Source organism: Sapajus apella, unplaced genomic scaffold (genome assembly GCF_009761245.1).
Source record: "Sapajus apella isolate SASKATOON/1434 unplaced genomic scaffold, GSC_monkey_1.0 scaffold41, whole genome shotgun sequence".
NCBI classification, from domain to species: Eukaryota; Metazoa; Chordata; class Mammalia; order Primates; family Cebidae; genus Sapajus; species Sapajus apella.
Genome location: NW_022436981.1, coordinates 7,721,189 through 7,737,376, shown reverse-complemented (window position 1 = coordinate 7,737,376; position 16,188 = coordinate 7,721,189). Strand labels below are relative to the sequence as shown.

The window sequence follows — 16,188 nt, the reverse complement described above, 5'->3', positions numbered from 1 at the left end:
GAAATGACTCATAATCTCTAATTTCTCCTCAGCAACCCAGTGCTATTTGTAAAAATTCTTCACTAGATTTACAAATTTCTTTGATGAAAATAGTTTTAAATGGAAAATGTAGAGAGAACTCATAGGAGAGTTATGGATAGGCCTCCCAAAAGATACTAGTATAGTGGTTCTCAAAATGAGTTTTCTATAGGAGCCAGAATTATTACTAAATTGTTTTCAGACCACTACAGGGATAAGGGGATTTAGAGACCTACAACCTCTTCTCCTGCAGCTTGATTTTTATCATCAATTTTATTACAACAAAATCCCTAAGTTACAAAGTTTTAAAATTGCCCAAAATTTCCAATTACATATCTTACAGCTGAGAAGAGAGAAAAGAAATATTAAGACTTGAGGAAACTCTAGTGACTATGATTATATATTTAAGATTAGTTATACCAGGGTAAGAATTCTAGTTTTTTGGCTTGCTGTGTGATCTTGGGCAGTTATTTACCTTCTGTAAGATGGAGAAAACAATATCCGTCTTATAAACTTATCATGGATAGTAGATAAAATAACATTTCTAAGGCATAGACTCTAACTCATAATAAACTTTCGAGAAATGATAGAAATTGTAATAATTTTAACAATAGTTACCATTGATGTGTTAAAACATAAATTAAAGATTGTGGATAGAAAAGGCTGGTTATTGCAGAGATAAAAATTATAACTTCAAATTTAATGATGTCCTAGATTAACTCACTGGCTTAGTAAGTTAAGATCTTACTTTTCTGCACTTTTCAGGCACTCTTGAAGTGTTGTGAAAAGGACTAATCAATTTCTGTTTTCACCACCAGTATCTGGGAATAAAGATAAATCTTTACACAATAGCTTATGCAAATTTTGCACACTAGATCAGAAATAACAGTAATTTAGGAAAAAATCAAAGTCATGGAGTCTAGTTTAAAAAAGTGAAAAATTTCTGAATTGTGATAAGTCCCACTTTAGGAAATTTTATCAAAATAGTCTAAAGTTGGCTAGGCAGAGTTAAAACTATTGGTGAGTCTATTTTTAATAAATTATAAATAATACATAACATATGACCCAACCTCTTTGGGTTTCAATGTCTTCGTCTATAAAATTTAGTATTCTTTACAATACTTCAAACTAATTTGTTATGACTCAGATATCTCTGCACATCAAGATTCAGCACTGACAGTTTTATTTTTAAAAAATCTCAAGGATCAGATTGTTATAGCTTAATTTTAAAACTGAGGTTTTAAGAATTTAAACACATCCCTTGTAACTGTAATACTTGTCCTCAAGATGGTTTCATTGAGTTTATAAAAAGTAGATGACATATTTTGTGTGACAATGCATTTTTTTTCTTTTCTGACCATCAGTTCTTTGAATGTGGCATTATTCAACCCAATATATATTATTTTATGGGTAAGTCTCAGTAATCAAAACTACTAAGGAAATTCTATAAATGAAGAGGTTTTTTTGTTTTCTTAAGCAACACCTGAACCAAAAAAATCATCAATGGGCTCTTTACATCTGATAAATAATTTACAGTAAAAATTCTTTTCTTTTTTTCTCTGTTTTATAGTTATTGAATGTAAATACTCTATTCCAAAAGTACAGTTTTTGTTTCATTCTTATTTCTCATGAACATATTAAATCTTATGTCTCAAAAAACCCAAAATTAAATGTTATTTTTAAGAATATTCTATAAAAGTGAATGCCTTTGCAGTGATAAAGGTGCTATATATACATTACTATAATATAATATTTGGAAAACAGGGTAACAGATTCGAACAATCTCTAAATTATGAGCCTATACAGCAACTAATTTATATTTAATATATAGGTAAAAAATTAAACTGTATAGATGGCAGGGATGTCACTACTATCTGCTTGTTAAGGCATAATTAACATATAGGTTTGCTAAATTTCACTCCAGTCCTTGTTTCAATGAATGAGCGAAACAGAGAGGAAAGAGGACTTGGTGACTCATGAATTCATATTCTATGTAGCTGGTGTTCTTCACAGCGACCACTAAAATTAGGTTTAAAAAAGGTTATTTGATGATTGTCTAGATATATCTTTTCAAGCAGAGTTATGGTCTTACCAATATTTAGTTGATAAATGACAAGGAAGCAAAATGGATGTGTAGTTAATGAAGACAATATTTGAATATGAGCATAAGCATAAGTGCACTCAACATCTTTATATATTTTCCTCTAAAGTATTTGGGAAAATTGAAAGTTGTTTTCTTAGGCAGTGAAAAATAACAATCTCTTAGGAATGAAGAACAACTTAATTGGGGACATTTTGTTTATGCAGAGGCATCCTCAGTGTTCAAATGGGAGTTACTCTTCCTATTGCTTGACTTGAAGGCAAGTACATTTTGTGCATCTTCATTATCCAGGGTGCTGGGGTTTTTGAAAAACCTAAATATTGACGAAACCAGTCACTCACAAATTGTGTTAACTAAATGTAGAAATAGAGTAAAGAGAAAATAAAGAATAAAATATTTTCTTTTGCATACTACTGCTTGCTTTAATTTCCTCAGGACAAGGTTTCTTATTAGAGCCACAAAATTTCTGGCCCAGAATCCTTACAATATGTAAGCTTCAAACATATTTAGATTTATCTGTCCTTCAGTAAAAAAATACTATACTCAGAAAACACATGAGAACTATTGTCATACAACATTCACAGCATTTATTTTATTCACTTGTCATATATTTATTTGTATGTCTTTACAGAAATAATCTGAGTTTGTTAAGGTGGTGAAAATAGTTTTTATCTGTTTTCTAAACATCTATAGTGACTAGGAGGTGGCCATGGGATCAGTGAATCCAAGTATTCCTGCATAATCTCATTGTTTATTATTTAAAATTCTTAATTTATTCAAAACAAAGCAATTTAAAGTGTATGTATTCTCATGTCCAAATACAAAATGTTGAAAGACATAATCTTGTTCTGTTTTGTGGTGTATATTCTGTAGAATGTGTTTAATATATTTGACATTTATAATACAGGATTGATACTTACCTGTTCTATAAAAGGTGTAGTTTCATTGTTCTCCATGGGATCAGACATGGGTCACAAAGTGCCCTGAGTGAATCACCTGTAATGTTTTCATCTTGCTGTTTGATTGTTCACCCTTTGCATTTAACAAATTAAATATTCAAAATAAAATTTCTAGATGACTTTAGTCCTTGCTGCAAGGCAGCAATATTGCACCCCTGTCATGTTTTGAAAAGAGCTAAAATTAAAAATCAATAAGACATTTCTCTTCTCTGCTCTTCTTTCTTTGTGTTTATTCACAAAAGTTCTGATAACAGAGAAGGCATAATAACACGTAATTAAATTTTGGTTTTGCTTTCAGTTTCCAATTAGTATTTTGTCTCATCCAGAATAATCAAATGCCCTGTCTTCTTCACAGTTGTACCACAGCAACTTGAACAGTAACAGGAATGTGGTAGGTGTTCAGTTAATATCTGTTTAATTAATCTGACATAGGGATGTGTTTAAATAATCTTATACTATGTCAGATGATATTTAAATCCTCTATTAAGTGAACCCCAGTAAGTTCTTAGCTTTTAGTATAAATTCTTGCCTTTTTTTTTTTTTTTTTTTTGAGACAGGGTCTAACTGTGTTGCCCAGGTTAGAATGCAGTGGCAAGATCATGGCTCACAGCAGCCTCAACTTCCAGGGCTCAGGTGATCTTCCCACCTCAGCCTCCTGATGTAGCTGAGACTACATGTCACCACTCCTGGCTAATTTTTGTATTTTTTGTAGAGATGGGGTTTCACCATGTTGCCCAGACAAGTCTTGAATTCTGGGGCTCAAGTGCTCTGCCTGTCTCAGGCCCCCAAAGTGCTGAGACTACAGGCATGAGCCACTGCACCTAGTCAAGTCCTTCACTTTTCATTCATGTTTTATCAGTGAAGAATTTGGTTGTAGAAGGAAAAAATTATTAATCATATCTCTTTATTACTTTGTTCAGGAAGCCTTGCCAAGATTCTGATTATTTGTACATGTTTCAGTTGCAACACCTTTGTAAATAACATTCTTATAAATGTAAAATGAAGATGACTAATATTCACTGGAGCTTATTTATACCCAGATTCTTAGTGCTTTCTTTGAGTGTAGTAAGAGAGATTCAATGGATCAATACTCTTTATGGGGTCTGGGGAACAATATCAGCTCTTTATCATATGTCTGCTATAGCAGACTCTGGAAAACTTACGAATTAGCTCAGTAATAACTTCTAATTATGTAGAAAATAATAACAAGCAGAGAAATGCATTCTGCGTTCATAACATTGAATGTTTGTGCATTGACATTCATAAATCCTACTTGAGGGAACAGACCTTTCTTCGTGGTATAGATAAGTTCGATAGGATAATATCCATAAACATCAGAATACTGTCATGATTTATGTTCATACATATTTTAAATAAAGAAGATATAGGTCATAAAATTACCTGACAAATCTGGGTCTCAACACTTTTATGTGTAAAATTAAATATTCTATATGACAATTTCAGTCTAAAGTTCTATGGTTTGGCTTTCTTGTTACATTGAGACTCGTCTTTAATACTGGGGCATTAAAATAGTAAATGGAATTACATAAAACTAGTACTTCTGGAGTATCAAGTGAATTGCTGCAGGACTATTTCTGATCTTGGTCACTTAGCAGTTTATACCCATATTCTTGTAACTGTTAAAGTTTCCTAAAGAAACTGACTGCAAGAGAAATCAGCAGATGTGATTTTTTTGTGACAATGCAGCTTTTCTAGCCACTATCTCTTTGAATCTGGCACTATTCACCAAGCATAGAAATGTTCTTGCTCTTAATAAGCTTCAGTAGTCAAAACTATGCAGAAGAATTCTATAAATGTAAGGTTTTTTTTTCCCCCTCGTTTCAACAGCAGCTGAGTCAGACAGATGATCTGTACACTGTTTTATACCAAGAAATAATTTACAATGAAGATCCTTCTCTTTCTCTGTATTTTTTTTTTCTTTGGTGTCCTCATTCCACCAGGTAATATGAATATCATTGCTAGAGGGGTCAAGGGGCCAGCCTTAAAGTGGGGGAGTTGGGATATTTAAAGTAGAATTGACATTATAAAATTATTTTATTAATACCATAACCATGTCATATTACATTTATTCAAAGTTCTTAGATAAAAATATTTGAATAATTTCCAAGTACAACATCCTAGAAAAGGCTGTAATTCACCTTAATTACATGAGAATATACATTCATATATAAATGGTTAGAAGAAAATAATGCTACATTGATTTCATCAATCCATGTAATGTTTGTTTATTCAACACTCAAATTTAACTGAGTTTGATCTATTAATAGATTAGAAACAACTCGTAAAGTTATGAATTATGCTTGGAAATCATTGAGCCCCACGTTAATATTATTTACAGCAGAAGTTAATCAGATAAAATGCCTTGCTAAAAGTTTCAAATTGTATTATATTAATGATTGAGACATGCTGCGTGTCTACTCACTTCCAGTTAAATTCTCCTTTCTCTTTATCTTGCTTCTTTCTCTGACTACCAAGCTATCTGTCAGTATTGAGATCAGAGGAGGAATCTTAAAATAAACCTGTAGCAACTCATTCTTTTACTGCTACTCTGCCCTAATAGTCAAACATAAATAGCCTGTTAGCTGGCAATTTCTCACCAAAAGGGGACAAGTAGACGAACTTCAATTAATAATGTAATTTAAATCAGAGAACACGTTTTCTTTGTTATAAAAATTAATTAGAGCAAGCTTATTAAAATTCCCTCCATATTTAGAACTTTTCTGAGGTATGAAGAATTATATAGATTTCAATAAACACTGATAGATTTTCTCCTTAATACTGATGTTAATAGCATTTGTTCTACCTTTTGCCTGTATTAATTCATTTTTTCTAACGATAGCCATGCAAGGTAAACTTATTAATATCCAAGTCATTTATTCGTTTAGCTGGATATTCAAACATGTGTATGGCATGTTTATTCTTTTGTAAAACCTGTTATAATATATAGGACCATTAAATAGAGTCAAATACATTTGTGTCCTTATTTCCGAAAATATATTTTCTTTTACTTTTAAAATAATTTTTTTTTTTACTCTACAGTGAGCTCTTACCAACCTGTTAGCACTCCTATGAAATTATTGACAACCGTATGTCAACAGAAGTTTGAAAAAATGTACTCAAAGACAAATACGTCCTCCACAATATTTGAAAAGGCACAAGATGGGACAGAGAAAAGCGGCACAGGTAAAATAAAATAAGTAGAATTGTGTCTTGCACATTTTAATCAATACTTATTGACTGAAATGAAGTAAATATTCTGAGTATATACCCTACCCCAGTCCCTGTTTACTTATATGTTCTTGTATTTCACCTCATAGCTTTATAAAGACCGAATTTTCATGTTTAAAACAAGAATGAAATCTTATTTTAAGTTGTAGAGACTGATTTCTTTTGATGAAATGCTGACTAGACAAATGTCCTTATTATTTACAAGAAGAAAGACTCTCTAACCATTGTTTTCAGCAACATTATTACTTTTTTAAATGTTGTTAATGCAATTGTGCTTAGGAGTTATACTGTTGCCTCAGATTCCCTTCTACCTGACAGCTGGCAAACTATTATTATTATTGTTATTATTTTGTGATAGAATTTCACTCTTATTGCCCAGGCTGGAGTGCAATGGTGCTATCTCGGCTTATTGCCACCTCCGCCTCCCGGGTTCAAGTGCTTCTCCTGCCTCAGCCTCCAGAGTAGCTGGGATTACAGGTGCCCACCACTGTGCCTGGCTAATTTTTTGTGTTTTTAGTAGAGATGGGGTTTCACCATGTTGGCCAAGCTGGTGGAAAACTCCTGACCTCAGGTGATCCACCCAACTTGGCCTCCCAAAGTGCTGGGATTACAGGTGTGAGCCACTGCACCCGGCCATGGCAAACCTACTTTTATCAATCACCACTGTTTAAAACTCTGAGATTTTTAAATATAAAAAGTATATCATTATATGAAAAGGGTGATGAAGGTGTTCTGTTTCTTTTAAAGTATGATTGAATTGTGATAATTCAAAAAGGCAATTGAGCAACAAAAGTCTGAACAAGGGACTGGAAACTTATTTTTAAAAAAATATTTTTGGGCCGGGCCTGGTGGTTTATGCCTGTAATCCTAGCACTTTGGGAGGCTGAGGTGAGCGGATCAAGAGGTCAGGAGTTTGAGACTAGCCTGGCCAATATGGTGAAACCCCATCTCTATGAAAAATACAAAAAAAAAAAAAACATGATGGTGTGCACATGTAAAAAAAAAAAACTAGCCAGGTGTGGTGACACATGCCTGTAGTTCCAGCTACTCTACTCAGGAGGCTGATATAGGAGAATTGCTTGAGTCCAGGAAGTGGAGGTTGCAGTGAGCCGAGATTGCGCCACCATATTCCAGCCTGGGCAATAGAGAGAGACTCTATTTCAAAAAATATATATATATATATTTTTGACTAAGTTTCACCAGATGTCAGGATGATGTTGGAATTGGGCTTTTCAGTGTTCCTGCCTTTACGAATCATTAATTTGAACAATTATCCATGCACGAAAATGCCTTCACAAGAGCTACGGAAACCATGTGGGAGATTACAACACCTTGGTAGAGTACAGAAATTAGAAAACACACATTATGCTACCTTTCCCCCAAACCTAGATAGCACAACCTGGAGAGAGACACCATCCCTGTGAAGTAAACAGAGGGAAATGACCATGAAACTTTGCCTTGGACCCCAACACTGGGTGGCCTCTCCAAGTAGAACCCAGTACTGAGTAGGCCCCCATGGCCTCAGACTTCAGATCAGTACCTGAAGACAGAGCTTCTAAGTCTGCTCTGGCACCAGGCTGGATCTGACAGACTCTGGCTCTAAGCCAGCCCAGCAGACTCAGAGTCTGGACTTACTGCACCTCTATGCCTGCCCAGTACCCACAGTACTAGTTCAACCACCACAGACTCAGGCTCTAGGCTCAATAATCACTCAGGTTCCAGGGTTTCTCTAGAGCTATGCTGGCCCCAGTGTTCCTGGGCTCTGGATCTCCCCCCAACCAAGCTAAACCCTGGGCTTCAGGCTTTTCCAAGAACAGGTGAGCTCCATAGTCATAGTCATCAAGTAAGGACCTGAGGACTCAGCCCTGAGGCTGGCCACTGTGAATACAGGCTCCAGGTTCACTCAGTACCTGGCCAGCTCCTGTAACCCCAGACTCACCTTCATTCCAAACCTATGTTTTAGGACCCACAGCATTTAAAGGTTCTTCCCTCTTGGCCATTACACCACTTGACCAGTCACTTCAAGGTTAAAATTTCCTTCAGTTCTTGTATATCGGCTTAGTAGAGTCAGAAAGTAGAATAAAAAAATTGCTACCTATGTAACTAGCAAAGGGCTTAAATCTAGAATATATTTAAAATTCTAATAAATAAATTTAAAAGGCTAGGTAATTCAGTAGAAATATGGAAAAAAAAGATTTACACAACTTAAAAGAGTGGATATAAAACTTCTTTAAAGTGCTCATCCTCATTTGCAATCAAGAAAATGCTAATTCAATCCATGATAAACTACCACCATATATTCAACAGAATATTGAAAATTTGAAATCTACCCAACAGATTATTAAATATGCTGCAAGAAATAGTACAAGAATGCCAAAAGCAACCATATTCTCCCTGTAGCAAGTAACCTATATGATTATCTAAAGTGTATTAGAAAAACAAAGTGAATGCTATGTATTAAGGAAAATCAGTACTGCACAACTACATCCAACCACATAGTTGAAGTACATGAACATAAATTAAGAAATCCAGAAGCAAATAAACTGTGTGGTTCTCTCTCTCTAGGATACACACACACAAACACAGTTCCTCAATTTACGGTGGAATTATGTCTTGATAAAGACATTTTGAGTTGAAAATATCATGAATTGAAAGTACGTTTGATACCCCCTAACTTGCAGAACAATATAGCTTAGCCTACCCTAGTTTAAACATGCTCAGAATACTTGCATTAGCCTACAATTGGGCAAAATCATCTAACACAAAGTGTATTTTATAATATATTATTGAGTATCTCATGGAGTGTATTTGATAATGTACTAAAATCAAAAAGCAGAATTGTTGTATGGGCACTTGTAGTATGGTCTCCACTGAATGTATATGTTTTTTGCATCATTCTGAAGATGAAAAATCGAGTCAAACCATTTTAATTCGAGGACCACCAGTATAAACAGTCGTATGCTGTAAAACAGTGTTTCAGTCAGTGTCAGACTGCATATAGGACAGTGGTCCCATACTTAAAATACCATACTTTTATTGTTCCTTTATTATGTTTAGATACTAAATACTTACCATTACGTGACAGTTGCCTAGAGTATTCAGTCCAGTAACATGTACACTTTTGTAGCACAGGAGCAATAGGCTATACCTTATAGCCTAGGTGTGTAATAGGCTGTATCATCTAGGTTTGTGTAAGTACAGTTCATGGTGTTTGCACAAGGACAGAATCACCTAATGGCACATTTCTGAAAATATACCCATATCCTTAAATGACACATGATTATATACACATATGTACACATGTATTTGTGTGTATGTATGTATATATACATTTGTGTGTATAGCTAGATTTATACATATTTTTATATGTACATATATTCAAAAACAGAAGTAAAAAATGCATACTCGAGGGATACACATATTAACATAAGGCAAAGTAAGGAAGTTAGTACTTAATTCAGGACAGTGATTACTCTTAGCCAGAGGGAGGGGGTTATGATGTGATGAGAGTGTGTGGAGCTTCTAGTAATATCTTATTTCTTGATGCAGGTAGTAATATCATGGCTATTTCATTTACAATAATATATCAAGCTCTGCATCTGTATTTGTGTTCCTTCTTTCAGAAGGAAATACCCTTGTGAAATGTTGCTTTGTGAACAGAACTATGCTGAGGTTATTTGATTATGAAATATACCTTTCCTATTGCAAGTTAAACACTGGGCTTGAATTATTATGATTACCATTATTCATATTACTATTACTATTTACCAATAATATACAATCATTAGCAAAGATAACTGCTTAAAGTGCTGGCTCCTAGGTTACTGAGTTCACAACACTGCAAATCCAGAGTATGGTAAAAAGAGTGTCCTCTGATAGTGTAGTCTCAAAATCCTCAATTATTTTAAATGCTTGCTGCAACTTTGTGGGTAACATTACTACTATATATAAATGATATATATGTATTTTATTTAAAAAGATGGTCAAGAAATTGGTTAATTATAGAATAAAAAGGTTTTTGAGATGAAAGCATACTTGTAGACATCAGTGATAAGAACTTACTCATTTTCATCCACCTTCTGAAATATGTCCAGCAATGCATACTTATATTAGTCTAGTAATGGTAGATATGTACTTCCTAGGACAATCTCTTCCAGAATTTTAATAAAACTTTTAATTAATAAAAAAATTATTTTTTTATTTTAAAACGATATTTTTAAATATGTTTTTAAAACCTGGATCTCCAGTGATCTGTGCCATTTCTTTGTAGTTTTATTCTGTGGAGATACAGAGAATAAATGAATACCTGGAACTATCCATCAGAATTTCTGTTAGTGACAGAAAGACCTTATATCTAGATATAGATGTCATTCCATATGATTGTGGAAGTTACAAAGTCGAAGGAATTATGGTGTAAAGTGAAATTCAAAACGTTTTTAAAAGTTTCTATGGCATTGGAAACGTTAGGATGAAAGAGAAAAAAGGCAAGCTAGCACTAGAAAATTAAGAACCTTGCCGAAATGTTCACTATGTCCACAGCTTGCGGTTATTTACTATTTCTTTATTCGAATTACTCCAAAGTGTCTATTTATTTTCTAGCAGACATCTCTTGTGCTTGACTCTGGGGTGCAGATCCAAGAGGAGATGAGATATCTAAGGAAAATAAAATTGCATCTTTCAATAGTTTAGAATTGCTCAAGTCAGGTTAAAAGGAACAATGGAATCTTATAAAGGAAGAGAATATTTACCACAGAACAGTACTAACGATGAATAATAAATGAGAGGATGGAGATCATCTCACTCATATAAAATGGTTCTAGACAATGAGCAAGACAGACAGAGGAAACTGTTAATAAATTGCAAGCCCCCCAGAAATCCCTTATTGAGTCATGACAAAATTATTTAAAATGAGTAGGAATGGAACCGCTAGTTTAGGAACTGTATACTTATTGATTTCCTTGATCTCCTCTGATATGAACAAAAATAATTAAGGCAAATATTCATTTTTAAATTTCTCCTTTGTTGTCTGTGATTACTTCCATGTATTCTTTTAAATCTCGGCAGTTCCTCCCTAGATTATTAATCCCAGCTCTTCATGTCTTCTTTCAGTCAGAAGTAAAGGGCTCCATGTGATCTTTAATTGGTGGAATGCATGCATAATGCTTGGTGGTCGATGTAGAAATCAATGTGGTAATAGTGAATTTAGGATGGCATACTGCAAAAGACCTACAACTCTCTGCTGCATAAAAGAATGTGACCCTACGGACCCAAATAATTGAATCCCAAAGGACTCAGTAGGAACTCAAGAATGATACCGGAAAGACTCAAGTCATTGAGGAGATCCATCTACAAGAAGATGATCCAACTTAACAAAGTTTTCTCATCATTTCATCACTTCATTAATAACCTCTAATTTCTGTGAATGCATATCTATATTAAATAAATAATTAAATAAAATATATTTCAGCCTGAAAGGTTTATAAACATTGTGCCTGCTTGGAAAAATGACTCAGAATACAGAGCAGGGATTTGAACTCGGAAATAGAAGCAGCCTGGAAAAGGAAGTCCGTAATGGGACTACCAAGTTTAGTGATATTCTGGGGGCAATTCCTTATTTGGTATGAAAAGCATATTATGAGTCGCTAGTGAAGTATTATCAAAAGTTCTTTGAGAAGTCTCTGGAGTGAGGACAGAGTTGATAAGAGATGTGATCCCTGAACTAGTAAAAATTGTTGCAAGAAATTTGAAGGACTATGAAATCCTCATAACTTTCCCATATTGGTTATACTTCCTGATTATACTTTTTCTCTCTGTTTTGAAATAATTATAAAAATAAAAACTACCTTTTTTTCCCCAAAATAATCCCAAAAGTTAGAATAGAGGGAGGCTATATTGAGGAGGAAAAAGAAGTATGGTAAATCCTTGTAGCTCCTGGCAACAAAAATAAGGTGGAATTATGATTAACTTTTTTGCTTTGTTTTACTTTGCTTAGTGTTTTTAATATATTTCCACATGTTATCAGATTATTCTTATCATGCTAATTATTGGTGTCTTAGTAAATTTTAGGCTTTTTAAAAATAATGTAATAGAAATATATTTGTGTGTATGTATGCACACACATATAATTTCTATTATAGAAATTTCTGTCATAGCCAGGGATTATGTAGCAAGGATGTGCTAACAAAGTCTAAAATGTGGCTTTGAGGGAAAGGGTCAGCTTATTACCTCATCTAGATTAAACAACTTGCCCTTATTCAAACATTTTGAAATATAAACTCTAAAATAGGTGATGATTTTGCAGGGCCTGGTATGTGCTAAATATTACTTAAAGAATGTTCTTTAGGCTGTGTCCTTGGCTGGCAGCTTATTTATTATGTGACTTATAACCTGTGGACTAAGGCCACATAAAGAAAAGGGAGCTAGTCACTTAAATTTATGTGGTAACAGGTATTTAAGTTGAGTCTACTTGTACCCAGTAGGTTTTTTAAGCTGCTGTTACATATAAACATGTCAGCTTTGTTAAGATAATCAAAGCATATTCTGTATACAGTTTCTGGGCATACGGGAAAATGCATTCAGGTTTCCAAAGTAGACATGATGTTTCTGGTATGTATACTACTATGCTCTCTAATCAGTGTCAATTTGGAGCTAAATAACCATATTTGCATCTTGTGATTTTGATTTATGATCCAAACTCTGAACCCCACTTCAGGAGTCTCACAGTATACTGTGAATTTAAGATCATCAGTGAGTACTAGAACTCTGGAATTGGAGAGAGACAGCACACAGCTGGTGACTTCAAGGAAAAGGAAATGATAGAGAACTTTGGTGAGAGCCTGTTCTCTTATCCATGAACTGAGTTAGACTCATGTGGGAGAACAGGAGATCTGATGTCATGTGGCTCTGCTTGATTTAAGGTAAGGTAACAGATGATAAATTAGCTTTTTCTGCTTTAAGCTAGCTTTTTCCATCACAAACCAGTTGGGTCTTGTAAGCAAAAATAAGAGTTATTGCTGAAGTTTCTCATCTTTATAAAAATATATCTATCTACACTATTTTTTCCAATTATCTTTCTGTTACGGGATTGCTAGATTTATCTTTCTATTCTTTTCTAAAAAGTCTGCCATGCATTTTTATTGAGTTAAGGAATAATGAAGATTTTTCTAACTGATAAAGTAAAATAATAATTTGTATGACAAGTAAATAGAATTCCTTCATTGTTCTAAAGGGAATTCTGTTCTCTACTTGACCAGTAAAGATAATATGCACATCATTTTCACCATTTTTATTATACAGGAAAGTGAGATTTTGATAGGTTCAAAATAATTAGATTCCATATTATTAATTGACTAGATCATTTCTTTATCTTATAGTTAATGAAGAGAATCCAGTTTGTCTGGTAACAAACATAGAGAGAAGGAAAAAATAAAATAAGAATTTTAAAAGTAAGAGAAAAAAAGACTTTTTCAACCTTAAATTTGACATGATAAAACAATTTCTAAATCTTCAGGAGTTTTAAATTAAATAACTATATTCTACTTAAATTTGAATTATATTACTTTACATTGCTTTTTCTTATAATACACTTTTCCAAGACACCATTCAGCTTGATCAGGAAGAACATTTCAATTAAGAGATCTAGCTCTGGAGTTAGATGGACAGGAATTAAAATACCAGCACTATCACTTTTCCTTCAAATCTACAGAAGTTACTTATATTTATAAAACAGTTATTTTTATTTTTATAAATAAAAAAGTTTTTATTAAGCTCTAAGAGTTAAGTGAAATAATGTAAAAAAACCTACGTTGTTACCTGGAAATTCTTTAACATTCACTAAAATCATAAGTAATATTTGTGGGGCTTTACATTTTGGCCAATTAACAAGTGTCAGATCAACTAAATATTTCCTAGAACGAGAGGCTGATAGAAAATTTGAACTAAAACAATTCTTAATGTTATTATAGCCAAGATCCTCATTTTATAAATAGGAATTTTGATAAAAAGAGGTATAGAAACTCATTGAATACCAGCAGATTTGAGCCTATAGACATAAATACTCTGATTCCTAGTCTTACATGTTTCATAAAATTGTCTGGCTCACAAATCATTAAAGCTGAAAACAACTCAAACACTCAATGCCAATAGATGGCCATATGGCAATAACAAAGTTATTTTTAAAAATGACAAAATCATCTGGAACAGTGGGAGGGCAGCTCCTGAGAGATTTTGTAACCAGATAAAATTAATTTTGCATTGTATTTCCTTTTAATGGCCACACTGACTATAAGCTAAGGAAACATACAGTTTACTGGTCAAGGCTGTTTATATACGAATTTTTTATTTTTCATTAAAATAATCCAATTTCTATATAGGCAATTTCCCTGTTTTACTTCAGAGAAGACAGGCTGCTACAGATCACATACAATTGCTGAGTAAACTTGGGTTTGATGCTTTCATAATAACTATATTAAAGTTTCCTCTATTTCTAAATCTTCAACTTTTGATATTTATTGTGCCAGCCTCAGAATTTGTCATTCGTTTGTAATAAAATTAACCTGGATGTTTAGCGTCTCAGAAATCCTTGATTTATAACACAATATCACCAACCTCCAGTATTTGGGCAACTTGAGCACACTGTCCTCAATGTTCAAAGATGGGCTAGAACTTAGACACTTGGTGTTCAAATTCCGGCTTTACCTTTCTTAGCTGTTTAATGTCAAATGAGTTACTTTTTGTGTGTATGAATGTCCTCATCTGTAAAATAAATCAGAATATTCTTATCTCACAAAATTACTAAATGTAGCACTGTATCCAGTTCTGTAGCTTGGTATTCCATGGAGCTTATATTTCTCACAGAGGGGAATCAATTAAGACAGCAATAAGAAAATAACATTTTAAATTTTGTTATTCATTCTTCCATACAAGCTTCTTATCTTATAATAATAAGATATAATTATATATAATAATTTAAGTGGAGCATGACTTTGAGAATATATACACAGATGGCTGCATACACAAAATCCTCAAACAAAAATCACATGCACAGTGACAACTTCCTACCCTTCCACGCGGACGTACACATAAACACACATCCGAACACAGGCACATGAAGACACCAAGTAAAGAAGTATCAGCTCCACACAGTCATCGGCTGCTAATATGTGCCCCAGTTTGTTCTGCTCATAAATTTACTCCTTTATAAGACAAATATTGTTTATTTTGAGTGGTCATTTACTAGATATTGTGAGATAAATGAAGATAAATAAAATGAATGCCTAAACATTAGAGAGCAGATAAACAATCAGTCTGAAAATGTCTCAAAACCAGGAGAAATATAATCAAGATAGCGGGATAAAAAGCCTAAGACCTTTTTCTCTCACAGATACACCAACTTAACAGTACACTCCAAAAAGCCTGTATATGATTTAGAAACCAGTAAGGAAGTCTCAAAACCCAAGGAAAACTTAAAGTCAAAAACATCTTTATGAAAATAATTAAGAAAAGTTTTTCATGTCAACTACATCAATCCCTTCCCCAAGCCAGCACAGCTCAATGTAATAGGGAGAAAACTCCACACTTCTTACTTGGAATGTAAAATGAAGAATGGTATAAAAACCCAATGTTCTTTTTAGGGAGTTGCCTGAAGAACTGCTTTCTGTCTTGATTGGCTTGGAGCACTGGTGGAACTGTCATATCTTGATGGCCTTGGAGCCTCAGAAATCAAAAGAAAGCTCAGTGACTTATTACAGTGCCAGACAACTTGTATCACTATAGCCAAATACTAGAGTGGGTAAAAGATTAGATCCTGAAAAAAAAAAAAAAAAGCCAGCAACAAGAAAAACTGGCAAACATTCCTAACTA

At 33.6% G+C, this 16,188-nt stretch overlaps 1 protein-coding gene across 1 annotated transcript; it reads left to right on the top strand.

Annotated features, from left to right (window-relative positions):
• Positions 1 to 4,981: 4,981 nt before the first annotated feature.
• DEFB112 (defensin beta 112) lies at positions 4,982 to 11,663 on the top strand. The gene is given in 2 exon segments (XM_032299368.1): positions 4,982 to 5,039; positions 11,437 to 11,663. Coding segments are annotated over 2 exon segments (285 nt in total).
• The last annotated feature ends 4,525 nt before the right edge of the window (positions 11,664 to 16,188 follow it).